This window comes from Protopterus annectens, chromosome 10.part0 (genome assembly GCF_019279795.1).
Source record: "Protopterus annectens isolate FY-2018-M chromosome 10.part0, PAN1.0, whole genome shotgun sequence".
Lineage (NCBI taxonomy): Eukaryota > Metazoa > Chordata > Ceratodontiformes > Protopteridae > Protopterus > Protopterus annectens.
Genome location: NC_056744.1, coordinates 788,962,393 through 788,989,679, shown reverse-complemented (window position 1 = coordinate 788,989,679; position 27,287 = coordinate 788,962,393). Strand labels below are relative to the sequence as shown.

The 27,287-nt window shown below is 39.9% G+C and overlaps 1 protein-coding gene across 1 annotated transcript in view; it reads right to left on the bottom strand.

Annotated features, from left to right (window-relative positions):
* LOC122814204 (extracellular calcium-sensing receptor-like) overlaps positions 1-26,797 on the bottom strand; it is a 290,704-nt gene extending 263,907 nt beyond the window's left edge. The window contains exons 1-2 of the mRNA XM_044086808.1: positions 26,702-26,797; positions 24,569-25,411 (exon numbers count right to left, since the gene is read on the bottom strand). Of these exons, the coding sequence (XP_043942743.1) occupies positions 24,569-25,411; positions 26,702-26,797 (939 nt within the window). The remainder of the gene's footprint in view (positions 1-24,568; positions 25,412-26,701) is intronic.
* Positions 26,798-27,287: the final 490 nt, after the last annotated feature.

Genomic DNA, 27,287 nt, shown 5'->3' with positions numbered 1-27,287 from the left:
TACATAGAACTGTAACCTAGTCTTGGCAAATTGTTTGGCATTCTTAAAATTCATAAGGATGCACATAACCCACCGTTTAGGCATATTAATTTAGAACAAATGGACAAAGGCTGAGAAAATTTCTGAGTATGTTGACTATTCTCACAACTGTTTCAGTGGTTCGCTTTACTAGTTTTTTGTGGAAAGTGTTGCTTTTTTTAGTATGTTGACTTTGTGCTTAAATAGATTATGCAGTCCACTAAGCTTTTTCTAACAGATTCATGTTCTTTTCTAAAAGAATTGTTCCTAGCTAAACTCCAACTTTCTGAATGCTTTCTTGTCACTTTGGATATTGTTTCCCTGTACACTAATATTCCTCTCGAAGTATGCTGGCTTTATAAGGGCTAAAACAGACATTATTTGTGACAGATGTTAAAAATAAATTAACTAGCCCAGTGGCAGAACACTTTCAAATTTCATGAAGGAGATTTGATGGGTTTACAAATCACAGTTTTGGAACAGATTAAAAATTATTTTCTGAGTGAAGAGACTATAAAGTATTATTTATGGAGAAAATAATCTATTTTTATATTAAAATATAATACTCTCTATACAAGATGTTTAAATAAAGAGTGTAATTGGAGAAGTTTTTATGATGGTTCCTTAGAGTTTTAAGTGTTTAATTGTCTCTAATTGTTTAATTGAATATATTTTCATATATATAAGGGAGCTAATTTTAGAATAGGAATTACTCTGTAAAGGCTATTTGGTAGCCGAGGCGCTGGGAGAATATATTGGGTGTTTTATTGGATTTCTGTTTGAATAAAGCAGAACAGTGTGTTTTATTATGTTACTTTGATCCCTGGTCTTTCGGTAGTGGTTTACAATGTATTTGCTTTTTGGTGGTTCTACTTGCTATATATTATTTGTGATTTGAGTTCCACAGTTCTATGCAATAACTTTTTCCATTTTAATGGGAAAATCTACCAACAGATGAATGGCGTTGCTATATGGTCGAAGATAACCCCTTCTTATGCTAATCTAGTTTTAAGTGATTGGGAATATGAAATAGTGGTACATTTGTCTGGCTTCAAGAGTACTGTCTTATACTGCTGTTATATTGATGATATTTTTTGTGGGATGGCTCTAAACAAGACTTGGAAGTTTTGTACAGTCACTTTCTGGCAGCATAGGTTTTCTCCAGTCCGTTTCAGAATACGGAACTACGGTTACATTTTTGGGTACATTCATCACACTGGATCTTTCAACAGGGGCTTTGCACTCAAATGTTTGTAGAAAGGAAACTTACCATAATAATTTTGTTCATTTTATAATCCAGCATTCACTATTCATGAAGATAAATATAGTTTGGGACAGTTTATTATTCTTTCCCGAATAGTGAGTGATAACACTTTTTCTTTTGAATCGGATTTTCTACAACAACTTTTCATTCACAGAAATTATCCTCACCATTTGGTTGTAAATATTGCTGCAGAAATAACTGTGGCTCGCTACTCCAAATTCAAGCTGATTCTCTAGTTTGAGTTTCAGCCAAGACAGAGACCGTTTCATACTGACAGGACACGTACTTTTCATCTTCCTATTAGCAGGGACATGCGTAAGATTAGAACTATTGTTAACAACTGGAATATTATTGCAAGTAACTGGGAGATGTGTGACACACTAGGAGCATATCCATGCTTTGCCTTTAAGAAAACCAAGACTTTGAAAAGCTCTTTTGAGAGAAATGACTCACCATTCTTGATTCAAAGCTTTATGACAGATAGTAAGCCTGCAGGTATGTTTCCATGTGCTAACTGCATTACTTGTAAATACATTCGCACAGGAAAAAATACTTTTTCAAACACTGCAATATCACAGTACATTTTAAGAGACACTTTAATTGCCTAAGTGTAAATGTAGTATATGCAGGTATCTGTGAAACCTGAGACTGTTTTTATGTTGGTAAAACCTGCAGAAAATTGTCGGACTGCATAAAGGAACATAATGCAGCCATTAGGTTTAGGGACAGTAGTAATGCTTAAGGGAAAACATAGTGTGCCTTGCAGGCATTTTACTTGTTTTAAATTCATAGATTTGGAGCAATTGGATGTTTTCTTTGATGACTGTCAGTCTTTGTTGGAAGTGAGAGAGCTTAAATGACAGCTACTTCTCATTGCAGAGACTGAGGTATCCATGAAAATTACAGCACAAAATGTGTTCTGCCCTGGTTTAATTAAACCACTTCTCCTTAGTGTTATTTTTTGTTCTCATTGGATACTGTACTACATGAGTTTACATATGTATGTGTATGTGCATATATATATGTGTGTGTGTGTGTGTGTGTGTATATTTTATATATATATATATATATATATATATATATATATATATATATATATATATATATATACACACACACACACGTGCTGCCATAAGGAAAAGGGACACTAAAATGCTTTAGTGAAACATAGCTTTCATTGTAATTACATTGTTTAGTTTTTTTGTTTTAGAACAGTTTCTTTGGTGATTTTGACACACTGTTGGAGGTGCAGGAACTTAAGTGGCAGCTGCTCCTGTATGTTGACTTTTTCCCTGGTCTGAATGAGTCCCTTAATATTAAATGCATGCTTAGGTAGCTTAGATAAATATCACATTAGTAATTCAGCTTTAATAATTAACAAAATATCTTTGAATCTTCAAAAATCCTTACAAGTAGTGGTTGGGTTGTTTTTTATTGCATTTTTATTACTGCTACATTACCTTGGCAATTGTTTACTAGTTTTTATTATTTGTTTACATGAAACAAAGATTTTTTTTTATTTGCTGCTGGTTTTCTATATATTGAAGTATTTGTGCGGATATCTTTATTTCTGAAGAAGTTCTTCTACATTAAAGAATGAAAACGCTCTACCAGTTTTACCTCTGTGTTTTTCCTCCTAGCTTTGGAACTTTGTTAGTTGTAAGTTTTTAATTTCTTCCTTTTTATATTTTTATCAGTTGCAATATTTTATATATATATATATATATATATATATATATATATATATATATATATAGAGAGAGAGAGAGAGAGAGATAGATATATGGGTCTACTTTGACCCATCAAAGTTACTCTTTATTGAATGTCAGATAACTGAGTCCACTTTAGCGAAAGTGCGTTTACATGAAAATGTACTTTTGTGAATGACACGATACTGAAGAGTTTTTATAGATCACAGTACAGTGAGGATAAAGGGATATTCCCTTTTCCCCACTGTAGTGCAATCTCAGAGTTAATATATATAAGTACAGTGGGTATAGGGGGCACAATCCTCCACTTGGGGGGTGCAGGGGAGCTTGCCCCCTGTATAAATGCATATGTTGTAATTTTTGTGTGTTCTCTGTTGTGGTTCAGTCTAGTGTTATTCACAAAAGTGCATTTTTGTATAAATGCAGTTTCCCTATAGTGGACTCGGTTATCTAACATTCGATAAAGTGTAATTGTAGGTGGATCGAGGTAGACACACACAGATATATATATATATATATATATATATATATATATATATATATATATATATATATATATATATATATATACACATATATACATATATTGATTTGGCACTATCCATGATATCACAAATGTTACCCATGCCATTAATGTTGTCAAATACCTATGTATGTACTGTGTGCAGCACTAGAACAGGTAGCACACAAGCATCTGGTGTAACAACTTGAATGGGGTTCCACACCACCGACACCAATATTTATGCCACAAAAAGAATACTAGGTATGACCAACAAGTTGTGTGGCAAATTCACAGTGACAAAGGTAGTACACTTCACTTACACATCACTGGAAGATGTGTAGGGAGGTACATGAAAAAGGATACATTGTACTTAGTTATTGGCATGATGAAGGCTGTGAACTATGGAAGTATTATGGCCTCTGATGTGGATGTCCTTCACATACTCAGTAGTTGTGTTACAAACAAGGGAGTAGTCAGCAGCGTGACCACATACTGGTGGGCGTTCCGCTTACCATCTACCACAGGACACAGATCGCACACCTATTGGTATGATTATAGGGAGTGATGTCTACATTATACTTGGGCTGTGTATTTGTTTTCCTGACATAACAAATCCTCCAATATTTTCTTGTCATTGCAGGTGTTGTCATGGCTGTGGTAGCAATCATTGGTGTGTGTTGATACTTTCTGTATTATACTAATATCACAGTTGGAGTCAATGATTGCCTGCAATCTGTAGTCCTTCAGACAGCTGTTTGGAGACATGAAGTGTGTTATCTGTGATGCCCAGCACTTAAATGATGGACAAGAAAGGCCTAGCAGACAGCCCTGATGCATGGACCTGATCATGGGACCTAAGATATAGGTTACTCCACACATATCAACATATTTAGATGTCATGCATGTGATACACTGGTGTACCCACTTGATGATATAGGTGTATATGGCCACATCTGACAGTGCTGAGTGAATACCTCAGTGTAGATTTGTGTCAAACACATTGTGCTTGTCAAGTTCAAAAGCCTGATAGTGTTGTTGTTATGCATGCCCTCGATGACCTATTTTAGGAAATCAAGCAGATGTAACAGACATGATTTAGCATTAACAGGTCTGTTGCACACAGCAGGGATATCACTAGTGTCTATTTAGAAAAGGTCCATGATGTCATGTTGATCTACCTCACAGATGAGGATAGTCAGGATGTATCTATACATATATAATCCAAAACACTGGCTATACTCAACTGGCCTAGGGTTTGAACACAATCTCCCATGCAGGGATCATTGAGAAACTCTCCCAGCTGGGGATTAAACCTCATGTCATTAGATGGGAATCAACTTGCTCACTGACAGAGCACATACTGTGAAAGTTGGTGAATCAACCTGTATCAGTAGAGCTGTTACCATCAGTAGACCCCAGGACTCTGTGCTTGGCCCATTACTGTTTGGAATCTATTTCTTGACAGCTAAAGTATACAGACTTTTTCTTACTGCATTTGCTGATTCTTGCAAGCTGGGTACAATCATTTATTATACTATGATGATATTGTACTATAGGAGGGGCTAACACAGACAAATGATTGGTGACAAAACCACACAGTCTACAAATAATTGCAAAAATGGATTTTTGAGCCTTCTGCAAAATGAAATTTCCAGCTAATTATAGCACTGATAACAGTCCCACTATGCTGAAATCCAGTGATGCAAGCACTGGGAACACACATACTTAGCACTCTCAACTTTAACCACCAAGTGTCCACACTGGTAATGAAAGCCTATGTTGTGCACATCATAAGACACACCATTGTATTTGGATCTCAGGATTATATTAAAGCCCTGTACTAGAATCTCATAAGAACAATAATATCATATACAATGCTTTCTTTTGCATGTACCTCACCAACACATGCATCAGCTGGAGGGACCATATGGGTTATTCACCAAGAAAACAGTGCATACAAACCATGTCATGATGTATGTGGATAGATTGAAATCTATGTCACTGTAAAAAGTTCTCTGTAATCTCAAGCAACTGCATGCACATACACACACACCCAAGGTGACTACAGTGAAAATAGAACCTCTACCGATCAAAGTACATGCCATGATGTATGTGGCTAGATTGAAATCTATGTCACTGTAAAAAGTTCTCTGTAATCTCAAGCAAGTGTACATACATACATACACATACACCCAAAGTGAATATGGTGAAAATAGAACCTCTATCTATCAAAGTACACAGACCTACAGATCTCTGTTTCTAAGGCAAGTACCACAGCTCAAGTCTGATTTGCAGTGTCTCAGACAACACATTATGGTTGATGACATCAGCAGTGTCTGGTTGAAGACAATATGGCAAGAACAGTGTCTTACATGCTGGTGTAAAAGGCTCTCTGTAAGGTCAAGCAAGTGCAAACACATACACACACACACACATCAAATAACTGCAATGAGAATAGACCCTCTACTTATCTAAGGACTGAATCTACAGAACTCAGTACTTTAAGAAACCACCACAGCACAAGTCTAACTTTTATAAGACTGCAGGTCAGCTTATAGTGGATGACATCAGCAGGGCATTTTGGAGAGAATATGTTGATAGGCTTGCATGAAATGGATGTGTAGGCATGTGCAAGTATGAAAATACTGTCATTCCATGAGAATGGAGTGGTAACTGTAGGAAACGCACTTCTGCTCTTCTGGCTAGATACACACACAGTTGACTGCAGTGAGATCAGAACCCCTACCTCTCTAAGTATACAGACTACAGAACTCAGTACTTTATGAAAGTGCCACAGCACAAGTCTGACTTTTACATTGGATGACATCAACAGGGTATGTTGGAGAGAAGATGTTGGGAGTCCTGCATGAAATGGATGTGTAGGCATGTGCAAGTATCAATATACTGTCAATCCAAGGGTTTGGAGCTGCAACTCTAGGATATGGCTAGACACACACACACACACACACACACACACACACACACACACACACACACACACACACACATACAAAATTGACTGCAGTGGACTTCTTGGATACTGAAACCCAACCTATCTAAGCACATATACTACAGAATTCAGTATTTTATTCAAATACCATGGCACAAGTCTGAGTTTTACAAGACTGCAGGTCAACTTAAAGTGGATGAGCATAGTTAGATGGTCGTTGTTAGCAGAGTGATTCTGTGATCAGCACCGACTGGCCCTGTCCATGAGGGACATAGGTGTCACCCCAAGGGTGAATTTAGAATCACTCATCCAGATGTCAAGGCTACACTTGAATAAGGTCATTGAGGAGCACTCCTTCACATGCAGTGTGAGCCTATTACACAGGAGTGGCAATCCCTGGGAGATATATCTGTCTCCCCAACATGTTCTGTTTATGTCACAGGCTAGGCTGAGATCCCTGAAGCAAGTTACTCCTGTCCCTTTTAATTTGCAGATGTCCCACAGATCCAGTAAGGAAGGATCTGAGACTGCTCTGTACGCCAGGTATAGGCCACCTGTCAGCAATCTGCATGATAATGAGTACATTGACAGGTCTTTCAGTCTTTTCATGTATGTCATGTTTTGGAGGCCCTGGATTCTCCTGGTCACAACCCCCTGTGTTTTCTACAGTTGCTGCAGTTGTCTGGTGAGGTACAGCTAGAAGGGAGTATTGTACTCAATTAGTGGTCTGATAAGGGTAGAGTACAGCAGAGCTATGACATCCCTGGTCTTGGATGTGATGGCCTTATTTATGAGGTGTGCAATGCAGAATGTGTGTCCCTCCACCATGGACACATAGTGATTGAAGTGTAGATTGCTATCAACACATGTTCCCCAGTCTTGCAACACTATGAGCTTAGGGGTGGTGCTATGTATGTCATAATTACCAGGGGTACTTCATTTCCAAAGGGGACAATGAGGCATTTGTTTTGCTTTAAAGATAGTCCATGAGTTTGGCACCAATCACTTGTCTGTGTCAGCCTCTTCTGTAATACATTAACATAGTTGGGGGTCTCTACATGATTGCGGCCAGTTGACAGTCATCTGCAAACTTGGTATGCCAGCTGCCTTTGCCTGGGCTTCAGAGAAATAGTTTCCAAACCGTTGAAGGCTAAGTACAGATCCTTGTGGTATTCCACTGGTAAGTGGTCTATGGTAGAGGTGCAGTCCCAAACTTTGACAGTGTGTGTTCTGTTGATGAGCAAGTTGCTTAGCCATCTATTAATGCATGGGTTAACCCCCAGATGGGAGATTTTTGCTATGATACCTGAATGGGGGCTAGTGTCAAAGGTCTTGGATAACTCAACATAGGTGGTGTGTCCTGTTATCCCTCATCCATGTCTTTGGTGTCAGTATCCAAGAAGTCCACTAGGTTTAATAAGCATGATCTACCTTTAACAAAACCAAAATGACTTTGGACAAATTTGTTGAAGGTCACCTTTGTCCCTGTGGGTAAGGTCTATGCTGATTCCTTCCCTACCCTTGTAGATACGGCATTTTAGGCTTAATGATCACTAGTTCTACTTCTGCATGTTAACAGATTGATGTGCATTGCACATCATAAAACATTTTATATTAATTTCTGTAGTGTAGGTGATATATGTGTGAAAAAGTGCTGAGACACCAGGGCTACAGTGTTTGGGGGAGGCAACACATGGCTGTATTACAAAAATGTGGCAGACTGTTAAATAGGGCCTTCAGTTTGTTATGTTTCCATATGTAATTTCTTGTCGTGGACAGTGATACATTATATTTACTTTTCCATAGTGCAGCAAGTTGTGGGTCTGTGAGACAGTTGGCAAAGTGTTTATGCATGTGAGATACACTTTTCCATTCATTTTCCCTGTTTGCACATAGTTAAGCAGTGAGCAAACATGAGCTGCATTGCTAAAGTCTGATAGTTAGTACTGAGTCTATGAAACAAATCTGCTGTTTGACTGACTCTGTGGCAGCAGGTGTAAATGGTTTTCACATTTCTTTTTGAGCCCAGATGATACTGGTTTCAAAGCCAGGTGTATTTAATACTTTTAAATAAACAGTGATAATACAATCACATTAATTATTTATAGTACATGTGTTTCTGTATGTTGCAGTGGGGTTAAGCGAGAGTGCGTGGAAATAATCACAGCATTGCACCACCACTCACCATTGCTTAGCATTGCTACATGATGTTAAACTCTGTGCTTTTGCCTTTATACACTGAGGAAAATTAATTTTTACACTGTGAGATTCAAACCTAGGCTTAAAGGACAAAACATTTTCTTCTGCAGAGTTGACATCTTTGCCACATAAGAAGTGCTTGTCAGCCATAGTCTGGAATCATACATAAATAAAGGTGACAGTATGAGCTGTTACACATGCATGTGTGTGTGACCTGACAAGGGTGTTGGCTATAGATCCAGTTGTGTACGTATCTTATCTTTGTTTTTTTGAAGAGTAGATTATGCCTGCTCAACCTGGTCGACTTCTTTGAGTCAGTCACCAGAGCTATGTATGAAGGCAAGTTGGGTCATACAGCCTACCTTGATCTGGCCAAGGCCTTTGATACCATTCCCTATTCAGGAATCATAGAAAAACTCACTAAGCTAGGCATCAACCCCTATATCACTGGATGGGTTGCAAACTGGATTGCAGATAGAACCCACAGTGTGAAAGTAGCTGACTCCAAGTCAGACTGCCAACCAGTCACAAGTGGAGTCCCACAAGGTTTGGTCCTGGGTCCTCTTCTATTTGGTATCTACTTCTCTGAAGTCCAGGCCAACACAAAGGGACTCTGGCTGACAAAGTTCACAGACGATTGCAAGTTGGGAGCTATTATTTACTCCCCAAGTGATGTTGACATCCTGCAGAAAAGCCTCACTGAGACCAATGACTGATGTCAGAATCATGACTTTAAACTCAATGCCAAAAAATGTGTCATCATCCCCTTTGGGAAAAACTTGGTTATCATGAATTACCACATCAATGGTGGTCCACTGAACACAGAAGGCATTATAAGAGATCTGGGAACACAGATTGACAGCAACCTATCTTTTGACCACCACATTGCCACTGTGATCAGAAAGTCCTTTTATGTGGCATATCTCATTACTAAGGGTTTTGCATCCAGGAAAAAAGAGGTCATTGTCTCCATCTACTCTTCCCTCATTAGGCCAACCATTGAGTATAATTCTCCATTTGGCATGTACCTCGCTAGACACCTGCAACAACTGGAGATGCCACAAAAATACCTCACCAAGATGATCCTAGGCCTTAAACAGTTGTCTTATATGGACAGACTCAAAAAACTCCAACTATTCTCAGTCTCATATCACCTACTTAGAGGTGATGTCTGCTTGACTTACAAAGCCATGTCTGATGCAGATTTGTTAGAAATGCTACATCTAAAGAAATCCCAATCCCTCTGCACCACACGGTTTGGAGACCTCAACCTCATTACCACAATCAACAGAACATGCTGGAGGGACAGGTTTGTAACCCAGAGACTGCCCATGCTATGGAATAGACTTCCCATACATGTCAAACAGAGCACCTCACTGGCCCTCTTCAAGAGAAATCTTGATGAGTGGATGGGAAATAGAAAATTCACTGCGGGGATCACTCCAGTGGTTCTACTTGAGAGAAGAACTGGAAACTAATATTGGGTGGCACAATGCAAGGCTAATCTCATGGGCTAGGCTTGTAAATGCTCCAGGGCCATTAGCCTAGTAAACACCTATGAACCTATGTAATTGTGAAGCCCATGCAAGTCCAGATAGTAGAATTCTACTTACAGAAATATAGTAGGCAATATATCCTCAGTCATACATTTGAAAACACAATAATGGTCTCTCATCCCTCATACATATAATTCATAACAGCTCCACTATCTAAAGCGTTATAAGTCAGAATGAGTATAATGGGAAGTGAAACAACAGTAAACGTGTATGGAACTTCCTGTATGAGAACACTGGACCATGTGTATGGCAGTCCTACACTTACACCTGTTGCCACAAGAATCTTGAAATAACACTTGTCTATTTTTCAGTTCATTGCTATAAACTACACTGTCAAAACAGTAAAAAATAGATTGCATACCCTATACTAGAACCCAGAGCCATCTGTACTCCAACCCTACACTTACACCTGCTGCCATAGGAATAGTTACATGGCATTTTCAAATTTCCTAATTATTCTTAAGGTCTCTGTGTTAACCACCACACTAAACCACTTAGCAGGTTTGTGCAATGCCTGACAGAATTAATTGAATGTATCTGGTTTCAGTTATTGGCTGTCTGAGTCCTGTCTGCAGGTGTTCAATGGCTGCAGCTGCTGGGGAACCTTGCTAACCATTATGCAACACCGCTAAGCACAGTTGTGAGATGGAAAACAGAAACTGCAACAAGGTATTGCTTGTGACCTTTACCCCTGTACAGACTCCCTGTCTGCAGGCCTTCTCTCTGCTTCCTGAGTGGGCCACACTCCAGTTTGCACACCTGACATTCATTTTTCTCCATTTCCCCTTGTTTGCTCTAAGCCATGCATTGTGCAAAAACTAGTGCCAAAAAAAATAAATAAAGGGAAAGCAGTTGAAATGAGGAGAAGCAATCTATGACATCCACACTGTAAAATGTTAGCACACATGAAATATTTCTACATAGGTCTGGATTTGAATTGTCACTCCAATGAATCTTCAGAACACAGTAAGGGTGCCTTATCCCTCTTTGCCACAAAAACACCTTTGCAGCAAGGAACTGGCAAAACCATCTACAGTAGAATGAAATGATACATGTGTTATTTGTACATTAATTATTTTTGGATGCAGCACACTAAGTGATCATACAGCCAGTTATAAGTATTGCTTGTAAATATACAGCTTTGTCTTACTTCTTTGTGATTATTACTCATTCTTCTATCTGACCAGTTATCTGAGACATGCAGTCTGTAATCCATTCTATATCATTGTCCTTAAATGTGTGAATATATTAAATGACAACAATATAATATGCAATTGCCAACACATGGAGGTGAGGTTAGATGTTAATGAACAGAATCTCTGAATTGTGTGCTGCTTACTTTCATTTCCAACCTTGACAAAATTACATCTAAAACTTTGTAAATCTAACCTGATACACACATTGGATGTAGGACAGTCTGCATTGTTGATGTGTTTTCCTTCTGCCTACCAGTAATCATTCACAGTTGCAATCCATTAAAAACAAACACTGAGAGAGTGTCTGAACTATTTTACATGCGTCTGCACTATTTTACATCTGATACATGAAGCAAAGTATTTGGGTTTTAGCAATTATAGTGAGTTCACACCTCATTTGTATATCTTCCATGCTGACAGCCCTGAATCTACACCAAAATGGGCAACCATGTAGCTAGGGAAACTGAAGGGAAGGAGACTTGTTGATGTGAAGAGCACAGAAAAGAAGCTATTACTTTGGATATATCTGCACAGAGGATTACTGAACCTGAAAAGGTATGTTTGCATTTTGTCAGCTGTATACTGCATATGCTGAAATGTAATTAAGAAAAATCTGTTTAATAGTTATATATATTTATTAGCAAAATATTTTACATTTTTATCTGTATGCATCAGTTAGAAGTGTACTGATGACATGGGTATGTTTGTCAGGACATTCGATAGGTATACATGATTGGCAATAGCATAAAGTGGAATGTTCTGTGTTAAATCTGTAGACATGTTCCAGGGACAGTTCATTTGATAGTACATTTAGCATTTCAAACATGGTTTGTTAGCAAAATGTGTCATTTGCATGTTTTAGGGGGTGGGGGAGCAAAGCTGCATTTCTGTTTTGGCAGAAACAAGGATATGCTGCTATTGTTACTCTCTCTTCTTTTTTTGCATCCATTCTCTTGCTCACATTTCAAATCTCTGAACTGTTTTATGTATTGAAATGCTACCTTTTCTGTTTTATCTATGAAAGTACAGTTGTGTACACTTACCATAAATGTAGATGTGCGAGTGTATTCACTGTTGCAGTCATTACATTTGGGTTATCTGCTTGCAGTAGCCCTCAGTCACCTGATTAACAAAGTCTTGGGTCCTTTGTCAGTTGCTGTCCCTTCTTCCATGACGTCAGGTCATCAGGGGTATAAAACATGCAGCCGATGCCATTACATCAGTTTTTCTTGCCCCAGATGTCAGTTGCCCCCCAGTGGGGAGCAATTAAATCTATAATACAAGGATATACCTCCAACAAAAAAGCAAATACACCAAAAAGCTTTTTGAGCATAGTAAGTGAGAGTAGAGGTATAGCCAATAGAAGAAAGGGGGCTGGAGGGAGGGCAACCAGGACTGCAACGGTGAATACACTCAAACATCTACATTTATGGTAAGTGTGCACAACTGAACTATGTTCTTCGTGTTTCACTGTTGCAGTCATTACATTTGGGTAGATTCCCAAAGCTAAGGTTGGGAGGAGGAATGTAAATAGAGCTATGACTAGCTATAAGGCCCTGTAAGACTGCAGTGGCAAAACCAGTTCTGGATTTAGAGAAAATTGGCAAATGATAATGCTTGATGAAACTATGTACAGAACTCCAGGTCACAGCTTCTAGGATGTCCCTTGTAGGGACACCCCTGAGAAAGGCTGTAGAGGTAGATTCAGCCCTGGAAGAATGGGGTCTGATGCCCTGTGGGATAGGTTTCCATGGTGCTTTTAGCAGAAATAAATACAGTGGCCTATCCATTTTGAAATGGTTTGCTTTGAAATAGCTTTCCCCTCTGTCCCTGCAGCAAATGCCACCAGCAGTTGTTCAGATTTCCTTTAAGGTTTAGTCCTGTCCAAGTAGAATCTAAGTTGTCTGTGAACATCTAAGGAGTGCAGTATCCATTCCCCTTTGTTCTGTGGGTTAGGAAAGAAGGTAGGTAAATGAATGGACTGATTAAGAGCCACTCTGGATACCACCTTAGGCATGAAGGAGGGATTGGTTCTGAGGGACACCCTGTCCTCATGAAAGATGATGAAAAGCTCCACTGCCATAAGGGCCTGTAACTCATATACCCTTCTTGCAGAAGTGATTGCTAAAAGGAAAACTGTTGTCCAGGAAAGGAATTTTAAATCTGCAGTAGCAGCTGGCTTGAAAGGAGGAAGAGTGAGTTTCTCCAAGACAAAGTTAAGGTCCCAGGCTGGAGTTGGAGCTCTCCTCGGTGGCCTTAAAATTTTGGCTCCTCTGAGGAATTGCTTGAGCAGTGGTTGAGAGAAGAGGGGATGCTCTGTGCTATAATGAGCTGAAATGGCTGAGGCATAAATTTTGATGGAGAAAAAGGACAAGCCCTTATGAAGCATCTCAGTCAAATATTGTAGAATCTGAGGTAAATTGGGCACTGCTGCGCTCATCCCTTGAGATTGGTTCTAGGTACAAAATCTTTTCCATTTTGCAGCATAAGATTTTCTAGTACTAGGCCTCCTAGCCTCTAAAATGATATCCATCAATGATTTACTGAGGGGTGGTAAAGGAGAGATTAGGTAATTAGCCAGGCTGCTAGGTTCAGGGTTTGCAGCTGAGGGTGCAGAATCTGGTTCTCCTGCTGAGACAACAGGGAAGGAGACTTGAGGCAGGTGCCATTGGGCCAAGCATGACACACTGTGCAAGAGGGGGTACCAGTGTTGGTGTGGCCAGTCTGGTGCAATTAAAATCGTCCTCAGTTTGTCCTGTTTGATCTTTAGTAGTACCTTGGAGAGCAGAGGAAAAGGAGGAAAAGCATAAACTGATAGGCTTTTCCAGCTGAAGGATAGAGCATCCAATTTCCAAGCTAGTTTGTGGGGAATCCTTGTGCAAAATTTGTCCAATTGATGGTTCTGGGGGGAGGCAAACAGGTCTATATTTGGGCTCCCCCATTTGCTTGTCAACATGTTGAAAATCCTTGGTTCCAGTTTCCACTCGTGTGGGTCCATGAGGTTTCTACTTAGTCCATCTCCCAGTGTATTTAGTTTTCCTGGCAGGAATTGAGCTTGCAGATTCACTTGGTAGCTCAAGGCTGTGTTCCACAATGGCATGGCTAGTTTGCAGAGGGGGTAAGAGTGTGTACCCCCCCTGCTTGTTTATGTACCACATGACCATGGTACTTTCCGTCTTTACCATTAGTTGTCCTGGAAGAATGTGGTCCTTGAAGGCTGTCAGAACATTCTGTACAGCTAACATTTCCTTTTGATTTATGTGTAGGTGCATTTGACTTGGGTTGCATTTGCCCTGAATGCACTTCCCTGCCAGGTGAGCCCCCCCATGCATAGTCTGATGCATCTGTTGTTAAGGTTTGGGCAGCAGGGGGTAGTGTGAATGGTAGTCCCTTGTTTTGGTGACAGGCCTCTGCCCACCAAAGGAACTCTAGGCATAGGCAAGGTATGACAGGAATCATAGCTTCTAGATCCTGTGAATGTTGACACCATAGACTTTTGAGATACCATTGCAGTGTCCTCATATGCAGCCTTGCATAAAGAATTTGAAGAATGCAGGAGGCCATGAACCCCAAGGCTTGCAGTATTTGCCTTGTAGTTAACTGGGTATTTGTGGCTAATGGTTGTCAAATGAGTCCGTTTCTCTGGCGTGAGGAAAGCCATCTAGGAAGTTGTATTCAAGTTTGCTCCCAAGAATATAATTTGTTGGCAGGGTACCAGGTGTGATTTCTTTTCATTTATGGTGTACCCCAGACAAGTCAGTTCTCTTTGAAAAAAGGCCAGATGATTCAAAAGTATGTCCTGGCTTTCTGCCTGAATTAGACAACTGCCCAGGTATGGATATATTTGAATATTTCTTTGCCTGCAGAATGCAATCACTGGAGCTAGGCATTTTGTGAATACCCTGGGCCCAGTAGATAAGTCAAAGGGCAGTGCAGAGAACTGATAGTGCATGTAGCCTGCTTTGAAGCATAGGTATCTTCTGCAAGACTCACTGATAGGGATGTGCAGGTATGCTTCTTTTAAGTCTAGTGTTGCCAACCATGCATCTTTGCCTAGCATAGGAAGCAGCTGGTGAAGAGTCAGCATCTTGAATTTTGGAATCACCAGAAAGGTATTTAGAGTAGAAAGATCCAGGATAAAACACCATGTATTGCCTTTTCTGGGTACCAGAAAGAGTCTTGAATAGAAACCTTGTCCATTTTCCTCTTCTGGTACCAACTGAATAGCCCCGTGCTTAAGAGAGAGAGTACTTTATTTTGGGCCTCTGCCCACTGATTTGGGGGTAGGTCTGGCCACCCGCTTGGTGTTGGTAAGGTGTGGAAGTGAAATCTGTATCCTTGGGACACTATATTTAAAACCCATTTGTCCTGGATAATGAGTTCCCAGTTTTTGGCCTGCAGACCAATCTTTCCACCTAAAGGAGCATTCAGTTGGGAAGTGCTTTGAAGTCTTAAAAGTAAGTCATTGAGACAGTTTTCTATAGGGGGGAGTCTTACTACTCCCTGATTAGGGTGTGGAAATCCCCCACTGCTTAGTCTTGTGTGTCCCCTGGGACTGAAACCTGGAGTTTCTGCTGTGTCTGGGTTTGGCTTGAGAAGACCTGGAAGGGGCTGGAAAGGACCAATTCTAAGAGGGCCAGTGCCTACTAAATTTAGGAGGCTGAACTTGTAAGAAATCTTTAACAGTTTGCATAGATTTAGCTTTATCTTCCATCTTTCTAAGAACTTCCTTAGCCTCGTTGCCAAACAGGTGGTCCTGATTTAAGGGAGCATCCAACAATTTAGCTCTAACATGATCAAACAAAGATTACTCCTTAAGCCAAGCATGCCTTCTGAGCACAGACCCAGTAACAGCAGCCCTGAAAGAGGCCTCTAATGAATCAAATCTACATTGCAAAGTATGTTCTCCAACCTGTACAGCAGAATGTATTAAATCCTGTAATTCTTTATTTTCCGCACAGTCAGGAATCAACATCATTTTCTGTTTAAGCAATCCAATAACATGTTGCTGATACTTTAACATATTAAACTGGCAGTTTAAAGCCCTAATGGCCAAGGTTGCAGAAGAGTAAACCTTCTTACCCAATCTATCCAGCGTCCTGGAGTCTCTATCAGAAGGAGTAGGAATTTTAGCAGTAGAAGCCTTAATGCCCTTGGGTTCCTGTGAAATAGTCTCTATCCACAATAGGGTTTTTAAAAAGGAACTTGTGTGAATCAGGAACCCTGTAAAATCTGTCAGGTTTTCTGGGAGCAGGAGGTAAAGAATCAGGGGCCAAACTAGATTCCAAAAAAGCATTATCAACAATGTCTAGTACAGGAGTAATAGCTAAAGGCCTATGCTGAGGCAGGAGTAAGAAATGCCTAAGCCTTTTTTTTGAATCAGAAAATTCCTGGCTTTCCCAGTGGAAATGCTCCCCTAGAGTATGTAAGGTTTCACCAAAAGAAAAATCCTCTGGAGGGGAAGCAGAGGGAATAGAGTCCTCTGCAACAGAATCCACACAAGTAGATAAGGGCAAATCCAGATCATCAGAAGAGTCAGAAAAATCAGAATCCTGGTCAGAAGATTTATAAACAACTTCAGTCCTAGGTCTCTTAGAAGGGGGAGGTTGGCTTCTCCTGATTAGAGTTATAAGATCTTCAGCCATTCTTATCATTTGTTTTTTAGGCATAGAGGCCTGAGCATGCAGCCTGGGCATCGTTTTTTTTAGGCATGGTTCGAGATTTAGGCCTAAATGAAGGAGGAGGCATCAGTTTAATATGCAAGTCTGTAAGCCTGAATACACCCTCAGAAGCTGGTGCCTGCACAGCAGCTCCAGACCCATCCAAGGTAGAGACATCCACAGGTTCCACAGTTGAAGCATCTTGTGGAATACCGAACTCTGGGTCTCAGTAGAGGCCTGTGAATCAGAAGTAGTGGGTATCAGGGGCTGTGAAAGCACCTCACTGAGTACCAGTGAACTGGCGACTGGCTTAGAAGAAGTGTCATCAGCAGTTTTGGACCTCGGCGGCCTGTCCTCTGTCTTTATCTTTGCATTTTTTCGAAATCCCGGTAGTCAGATGGCTAACCAACATTTCTGGATAATTAAACCAAGAACCGAAATATTTAGAGGCAAAAATATACCGATGACGGATAGAGCACTGATTAAATAAAGCACAAAACCGACAGCAAGGTACGTCATGGTCAGGGCCTAGGCAAGGAATACAGTGTGAATGAAAATCTTTGAGGTATTTGCTTTCCACAAGTAATGCAAGTATTAACTTTTACTGACATCGGGAAGGAGCAAGAAAAAATTTACTCAATGGGGTACTTAACTTTAGTTGAAGACTTCGGTTCTGAAACTCGAAAACGAAAATTTCGGGAGTCGTCCGACCAACACTTTCGACTGCTTCTGCTTCGGGCACCGCATGGCAAGAAAGACTGATGTAATGGTGTCAGCTGCATGTTTTATACCCCTGACAACCTGACATCATAGAAGAAGGGACAGCAACTGATGCAGGACCCAAGACTTTGTTAATCACGCCGACTTGAGGGCTATTGCAAGCAGATAACCCAAATGTAATGACTGCAACAGTGAAACACGAAAAACATCAGTCATTTTTTTTTTAGTTATGTGATAATTAATTGTATTATTCTTCTGTTGTCTTTTAAGACACCTAGGGCTATGGCACCCAGGCATCTTAATCCTCAAAACCGACCCTTCACTGTCCCTGACAAGCAGGTCATTGTTGAAGCTTTTAAGTGACATGGTGCCTTTCTGCTTGAGAGGGGATGTGGAGATTGTCAGCAGAATCCAAATTTGGCAGCAGATAGTTATAGATGTTAATGCAGTGAGTGGCTACACCAAGACATATGACCAGGTGCACCATGGATCCAATGACATGATCTCATCTGCGTGAAGGAGATCTGCTGCAGTGGCCCCTGAATGGATCAGTACTGGGATGGGCCTGCTACAGAGCCACCATTAACAGCACATGAACAGTTCCTGTCAACTGTCGGGGATCCAGACAGCTCCCAGAAAGGTGCAGAACAGCATGTCCTTGATAGTGGTGCTACTGGTTCAGGGACAGCAAGCATATCCCAGGAGAAGCTTCCAGGTAGGCTTTTGTATCTCAGTTGTTAAATACTGTTGTACAGTAAAACAATTTAACTCAATATGTTAGTTCTGTTTCACAATAATTATTTTATTTTTGCGGGGGGTTGAAGATTGGCACAGTTAACAACACATTCTGATTGATTACGCATGGGGTTAGGTTGGGCTTGTTATCCAAGTTCTTGTTAAAAGTATAGTTAATGGACATATAAAGGGAAAAATTATTACCCAGTGTTACTGTTAATTGTGATGATGTTGTCCTTAACTATTGATGAACTTCTTCTAGGACCATCTGGCATACAGAGTATACCATCATCTGCACATAAGCCAAACATTTTTATGTGAATACTGATGAGCAATTCAAAAAGATATTTCAGTGTGTGATGTTGATGTCAGGACTGTTGTGTGTATTGCAGTACTGTCTAATAGTGGTAACACTGTTATTTTGTTAGCATATATTGGGCTATAGTAGTGTAGGTATTAATTATTCCTGTGTTTGTTGCTTATCATCACAAGTGATCCTGACAGTGAAAGTGTGAGACTTGTACTACCTGATGTCAGAGTATCAGAAGACTCTGATAATGATGGTGGCCAAACAAAGGCGAAGTCAGCGGGTGCAAAGGTTGAATCTGACACTGTGGTTGACATACAGCCATGCTCTGAAATTCCACTGGACACAGACAGTAGGACTATGCCTACCTATTCTAGTGAGCCCTCAGATACTGGACAGTTGGAGGATGAGACAATCAATCAGGGAATTGTTGATATTGCGGCTTTAGTGCCTGTTGACTCTGGCTGTAGCCAAAGTGTAGGTGAGGTACCATGCAGGAGGTTTGTTAGGGTGCTCAGAGGAAGCCTGCTATCCGTCCTTTACCTGATCCAGGTGTCTCTTTCCATGCTACTCAGCATATGTTTAGGGCCATTATGGAGGCACAAGCACATTTCAAAAGGTCCTCCAGAGAAATGCTTAGGGTTGTAGATGTGACATGGGTAGACGTGTGACTGCCTTCACCATATTGCCAATTCAATGGATCAGATTGGAAAAAGCAGCGTCTGTGATGGAACATCATCTGGGAGGGGTCAACATCCTTGTGGGCATATCCATATCATCTGCTGTTTGCCAATGTGGCCATGCCTGATCACACTGCCATAGTGGCAGTACTTCCACTGCTTTGACAGTGGTTGACCTGTTCAAAATCAGAAGTTGGAGGCCGTGGCATTGTGGTCCTGGGTGTCCTCATGAGGGGAGCTCATCCAGCAGACATCAGTTACATTCAGGTAGCAGCAGGACATCTGACCATGGGTGTGGGCAAGCCAGTGCAACTCTTGGCAGAGCCATTTCTTGTGACCAGGGATGACAACAATGAACTGCCACCTCTACCATGTGCAGTTTACACCTGTCAAATATACCAAGACATAGAGCTAGCAGAGAGCTTGGCTGTGTTCAGGCAGACATTCGCACACCAGTTTCATCTGATGGATCTATACAGACAGACACAAGAGTTGCATGGTTCGGCCATGCAGCTTAAAATTCATTTTGTCTCACTGGCCTTTTGTTGCTTTATAAAAATATCTGCATGCATCTCTTTCTTACTCACACACACTCGCCAACATTTTGTCAGCCTAAGCCTCCTGCCCCCCCACCCCACAACAGCCTGTACAAGTAATGATAACTGTGCCATATCCCTGCTTTGTATTCTGCATAGCTAAGTGCTTAGTATATCTGCATTTGTAATGTTATACTGTTAATTTTATCTTTAACTTGCATTGGCCTTAGAAAGTTAGACAGTTGATATCATCAAAATGTTTCCATCTTTATTGTTAATAATCTTGTGAGAGGTATGAAGTCTGAAACTGCAATGTATATTACTATTATCTAACTTCTCTCTTTATTGATTTTCTGTACAAATGTATTGTGCTAAACTGAGGGCATGCAGTCACCATCACTACTTCAATGAAGTATAACTGTGTGAACCTTTGATGCCTGAGGCCTACTACTTAATAATGGACACACATAAGTCAAGTAAGTCTCTGCTATCACATAAGGTCATTTCTGTACAAATCACCCACCTTTTACTTGCTTACACTACCAAGTAATAACATGCAAGGATATGCCAGTCATTCATATTATTACACAATATTCTCCGGGTTCAACTTATTTTGTAAACAAGGAGTGGCAACAGTTTTAGTTCAGGCCTGACTCTGTCTGATCCAAGCAGTACACAGCCAATACATGGGGAGATAAAGGTTGTGACAGTTGCCTGGCATCAATGTTATCATGAGTTTGTGCATAAGAGGAAGGTTTTAGGCTCTTAGGTGGTAAGTGAGTGTACTATTTGTTGCCTTTTAGCCAATGTGAGGTCAAATTGAGCATGCCTACATCTGCCTACACCAACAGTAGCTGCTGCTTTCTCTCTTGAGTCCTCACCTGTGTGTGGTTGTGGTGACCTTGCCATTAGTGGTGGGGTGTGTACTTCTTCCCCTTGTTGATCCTGTTGAAGCTTTTTTCTCATGATGATGTTGTATAGCATGGCACATACTGTGACTATTTTAGTAAATGTATGTGCATTATACTGCAGGGCTCCCCATATGTATCTAGGCACTGGAACCATAACTTCAGCAGCCCAAACACATAATCTATGATTATTTCTGGCTTGAGCGTGTGCATCATAATGGCATTCTTTAGCAGGTGTGTCTGCATTTCTGATGGGTATCATCAGCCACAGTTCCAGAGCATAGATTGCATCCCCCAGTAAATGACCTTGTGGGATATTCCCCCAAATGAACATCTGATACATTTGGGAGGTGTGCCAGATATGTGAGTTGTGGTAACTGCCTGGGTTGCCAGAACACACATTCAAGATGATTCCCTTGGCATTACACATGACGTGGCAGTTAATAGAGTGTAAGCCCTTTCTATTAATGTAGAGTCTTCCCTGTTCCCCACATGGTGTTAAAATTTTTACATGTGTGCAATCAGTGGCACCTAGTACTTCCTGGTAGTGTGCTACACTGTGGAACTCCTACATATTTCTGCCCTTCCCCACAGGTGCATGGAGAAAATAGATGTAGTCACTGGCATGTGGGAGCATAGCATTCAGGAATTGATGGAGGATCCTGGATGCTGATGCCTGTGACACCCTCAGCATGTCCCCTGTTGGTCTCTGAAAGGTACCTGAAGCTAAAATTCTAAGTGCTACACATACCTTTGTCTCCACTGATGGCTTCCCCTCTGTTTGCCCTAGCTCTGAATTGAGGACAACAGAGGTTGCTGAAATTCCTGTAGGAGGTCTCTATCCACCATGTAGCACTCTACAATTTCCATGTCATGTAGATTGTGATTAGTTACCAAGGATCTGAAAACTCTTCTCCTTCTTGGCCTTTGTCTATTAGTAGCAGCAGCAGCACAGACCTCAGTCTGTTGCACATACATGTGAATTAAAGGAACAGCAGCCCCTAACATTGTTTCTATATAGACATTTCAGTGGCTGTCTATCAATAGGTTCTTGGATTTCACAGGGGAAAACCAGCAGGTAAGTATACATGGTTGCTTTTTAGTTTGTTGAATATCTCCTCCATCTTAGATTGGTTAATTAGCATAAAATTGAGCTGCTTATTCTGAAATTTGCATGCCACGGTGTTTACCTTGTTTGCGCGGTTGTGCACATCTCAAAACACTGCAATACTGTGTGCACATTATGGATGGTCCATGTAGGCTTTCTTGTATCTGGCTGGTTTTCATCTACTCTACCAGGTACACATTGGACATCTGCATATTCTAGATATATATATATATATATATATATATATATATATATATATATATATATATATATATATACATATATATATATATATATATATATATATATATATATATATATATATATATATATATATATATATATATATATATATATATATATATATATATATATATATATATATATCTATATACATATCTTCTTCTTTCGGCTTTTCCCGGTTAGGGGTCGCCACAGAGGATCACCTGTCCGCTCAAGATTGGCAGTGGAGTTTTACAGTTTCGAGTTGCCAGCCCGGCACCCAACCTTCCACAGAAGGCACACACACACACACACACACACATGCACTCACAGCTAGGGCCAATTTAGAGTGTCCAATCCACCTGCAGCATGTCTTTGGGATGTGGGAGGAAACCAGAGCAACCCGGAGGAAACCCACGTGACCACAGGGAGGACATGCAGACTACGCACAGAAGGCACCCCAGCTGAGGTTTGAACTGGAGAACCTCTTGCTGTGAGGCGACAATATATATATATATATATATATATATATATATATATATATATATATATATATATACACACATACATATATATATATATATATATATATATATATATATATATATATACATATTTCTCGGAGGCACAGGCCAACACGGAAGGACTGTGGTTGACCAAGTTCGCAGATGACTGCAAACTAGGCACCATAATCAACTCTCCAGCTGACACAAGCATCCTAGTAAAGGGCCTCATAGAAACAGACAACTGGTGCCAGAGCCATGGCCTCAAGCTAAATGCCAAAAAGTGTATAGTCATCCCCTTTGGCAAAAACAAAGTGCCCACAAATTACCACATAGGTGGTAATCCATTAAGTACGGAAAAAGTAATTAGGGGAAGAAGTAATTAGGGACCTGGGGACCCAAGTTGATAGCAATCTCTTATTTGAAAACCACGTGGCCAAAGTGGTTAGAAAAACATTTTATATAGCCCACCTAATCATGAAGGGATTCACATCTAGATCAGGGGAGGTCATCGTGCCTCTTTACTCATCCCTCATCAGGCCCATAATTGAGTACAATGCCCCTTTTGGGATGTACCTTACCAGACACCTGCAGCAACTGGAAAGACCCCAAAAGTACCTCACCAAGAGGATCAAAGGGCTCAAACAGATGCCATATGCTACCCAGTTAATGAAACTCCAGCTCTACTCAGTGGCATACCGCCTGCTCAGAGGCGATCTGTGCCTGATGTATAAAGCCATGTCTAACCCGAAATTAATGGACATGCTGCACCTCAGAAAATCCAAATCCCATCGAGCTACGCACTCGAGAGACTTGAACCTCAGCACTGAAATAAATAGGACATGCTGGAGGGACAGATTCATAACCCAGAGGCTCCCTTCACTCTGGAATAAAATTCCAGTCCAGGTTAGGCAGAGTCCTTCATTGACTTCTCTTCAAGAGGAATCTTGATGAGTGGATGGGAGATCATAATGGGCACAGTATACTAACCAAACACACTCTGGCTAGGATTATAAATGCCCTAGGGCAGATAGCCTAGTATGAACCTATGAACCTATATATATATATATATATATATATATATATATATATATATATATATATATATATATATATATATATATATATATTTATATCTATAGATCTTCTATATGCGTATACATCTATCCATGTCTATATACTTTTATGAATGCAGATAAATACACTATCTTTGCCCTACAGGGCTAGTTACAAGAAGCCATTTAAAATATAGTCTGAATAATGATTACCATTATTTGTAAACCTTACAATTTAATAATGAGTTATTTTTTCTGAGAAACATGTATCCCACTTTATACCGACACAGAACAGACTGCACTACTGCTCACTGATTCCAATCAGTGCTGTTGTAAAAGTGTTTGATACAGTGCATCTTGTTTTAGTGTTTAGACTTTAGATGGGCTTGCAGCTTAATGTTGTTATATCACTTTTATACCCAGAAGTCAGTGGATATTGACATTTACTGGTAACAGCAGTGTTTCTGGTAGTCAGCTCTGCACACTAAGTATAATGAACCTAATGGGGAAGAGAATGCTTATTTACTCTGGCAGCAAGGCCCAGCAAATTCAGTCTCTGTACTACAAAGCTATTTAATGCCAATGCATAATTTTAGCATGGTACACATACATAATGCTGCTTAAGCATCCTGTTTGCAATACACAGTTCTGGAAGTATCATCATCATCATAAAAATACATTAACTGTAAACACAGGAATACATGTAAAACAGCAGCTGGATATAAATATGCTAAACTCACTTGCCACGGCTGAATCTCTTTCATATTAGCACAGGAGCCATTAACGAATGGTCCTGTAGAAGGCACACAGGAGTAAAAACTGTGGAGTGCATGAGCAATTACATATGCAGAATTATAGACATTGTATGTGTATCTAAAATTAATGACATCATACACAGTATTATCCAGAGAGCTTAACATTTCTTTCCCTGTGCAAAGTGATTTATTTTCCCCGGTCTGCATTTGTTTTGTATCAGGAATGGTGCTGGGATTTTCCCACTTGCAATTAAATGCTTTCTCCCACAAAGATGTAATGAAAATGTCATTTGGTGAAGTCAAAGGATGAATGCTGTGAAGGAATTCTTTCAGTCCATTAATTTGACCCTTGTGATATACAAATGCTAGTGTTCCATTGGCAATTTTTTGAACCTTAGTGCTGTAAAAATCCTGACCATCTGGCCAAGAAACTGTTGCAATCCATACTTTTCCAGAAACATTTAATAGAAATAACTCTTCTATAAGTGGACCGATTTTCTCAGTGGTCGAAAATAAAACAACTACACTTACTGTGGACTTTTTAATGATCTCTGCAATTTTCTTTGTCTGTTCCACTGAGTTGTGAATGGGAATAATATCAAGAAAAGCCACACAGCCTCCTGCACTGAGAAATTCCTGTTTAAGATCCAGACTTCCTTCAATGCCATAGTCATTATCAGAGGCAACAATTCCAATCCATCTCCAACCAAAGTGAATTAGCATTCGGGCAATTCCAATAGACTGATACTTACTGTTTGGGACAACTGCAAGAAATGAAGGAACTTGTGTCTTATCTCTGACTGTAGGAAGAGTTGAACCATGGCTGATCTATAAAACAAAAAAACGGTAGTATAAAATCGAGTAGCAGAATGTGGTTCAGAGGAAATTATTCAGTAGGGGAACAAAATATATATTTAAGAAATGTTCATCTTATCAAGTTAGCTGATATTGGTATTTGGTAAGAATGCAGTGTGACAGCTGTTCCTTTGATGCACTCTGATTTCAAACTGCATTATTTTTATCCAAAATGTGTTGATAGACTGATATACTAGACATCTGACATGGTCAAAAAGGAAATTATATTCCTTGGTAGTGAAATTCTGAGGGAGGGGGTTTAAAAGTACATATATCCCAAGGAACAATGGAGTGGGATATCAAAGTCCAACTGAGTGTTCATGCATCTGTGCATACATTTATGCATGCATGTATGTGTGTGCATGTCTGTCTGCATGGTTATTAACATGCTGGGTAAAGAACAATCACTCTGCATCATTGCATATCCCATCCACTATCCCAAAGAGAAATTGTGCATGTGGCACAGCAAAACGCCTTTGGTTTTGTCTCATCTATTGACCCCTTCCATTCTACCAGTCTGTTTTATAGTATAAGTCAATAACCTAACATCTGGATTGGCTAAAACATTCACCTAGTACAAACTCCATGGGAGATGTGGAAACCAAAGAGGAATTCCAGTATCAAAAAGAATAATAAATGATGCAGGACAAAAGGAAAAAATGCAGCTTTTTAAGATGTCACCTTATTCTACTGACTTAAAGCACAAAGTTGTCTAGCTGAGATGTTGAGAAATAATCTGATTTCAAGTTAAATTGCCATGAGACTCAAACTTTAGGAAAAAAGACCATTAAGAAATTTAAAATAACTTAAGAAAACCGAGTGTGGTTGGGAGGGGAAGGATAATGACAGTTAATAGTCAAACTGACAACAGGATCTATGGTGCAAAGGGATGGACTGCTGACTGCAACCTGCATTTACATACCAGGTCCCAACATTGGAGGTGGACTTCTTGGCCAATTCAAGCTGGGCAATGGTGTGGATTTTTGTTAAATAATCTTCTACTGGGGAGTGGAATCCTTCAGATGTATATATGATGCTAAATTAAAGCAGTTGGGGAGCAAAGAGCCAAACCAGATGCCTCATTGTCACATGTACAGAACTTTGATATGATAAAGACAAGGCACTAGTGAGTGCACCTTCTCCTGGTTAGGACAGTTATTCCTCCATTCCATTTTTTTCCCCTCTACATAACAAAAAGTATCTAATAAGTTCATGTATGGTACCTTCTACTTGTGTATTATCCCTTTCACTATTTAAACATACATGTAACTGTCTTTTTATCACTGCTGTTGCATAATAACCATTATATAACATGTGAATATCTCTTACTCCATCTGGGCAGTCTCTGTAAATAGTCATGCTTGATCAGTGCACTATCCCAATAAACAAATGAGAATAAAATAATTAAAATAAAGTATTGTTCCTTCCCCAGTCATGAGTAGACAACAGAGGAAGAAACTGAAAACTAGCAGTGGATGACCCCCCCCCCCCCAATTTTCACTGTGGGAAAGCTATAAGAAAAGAAAAATCAGGAAAACCCATGGTTTAGATTTTAATGAATTTTAAGTATTCATATCAGAAGATATATTGGGCTTATGGGAATGAAAATAGAGTCAAAGGTATAAATAATTGAACTTCATAAAAACAATCAGTTAAGGAAATCAGGACTCTGGGGTCATATAGAATCCCAGAGAAATATCTGAAGCACTGCTTATCATTATCCATACCTCTGACTACAGGAACTGACATCATATCAATAACGAGGTGATTATAAAAAGGTTGGTAACGGCTTTCTGATGTATGCAAGAACAAGGAAGATATGAATAGATGCAGACAAAGTAGAACTTTG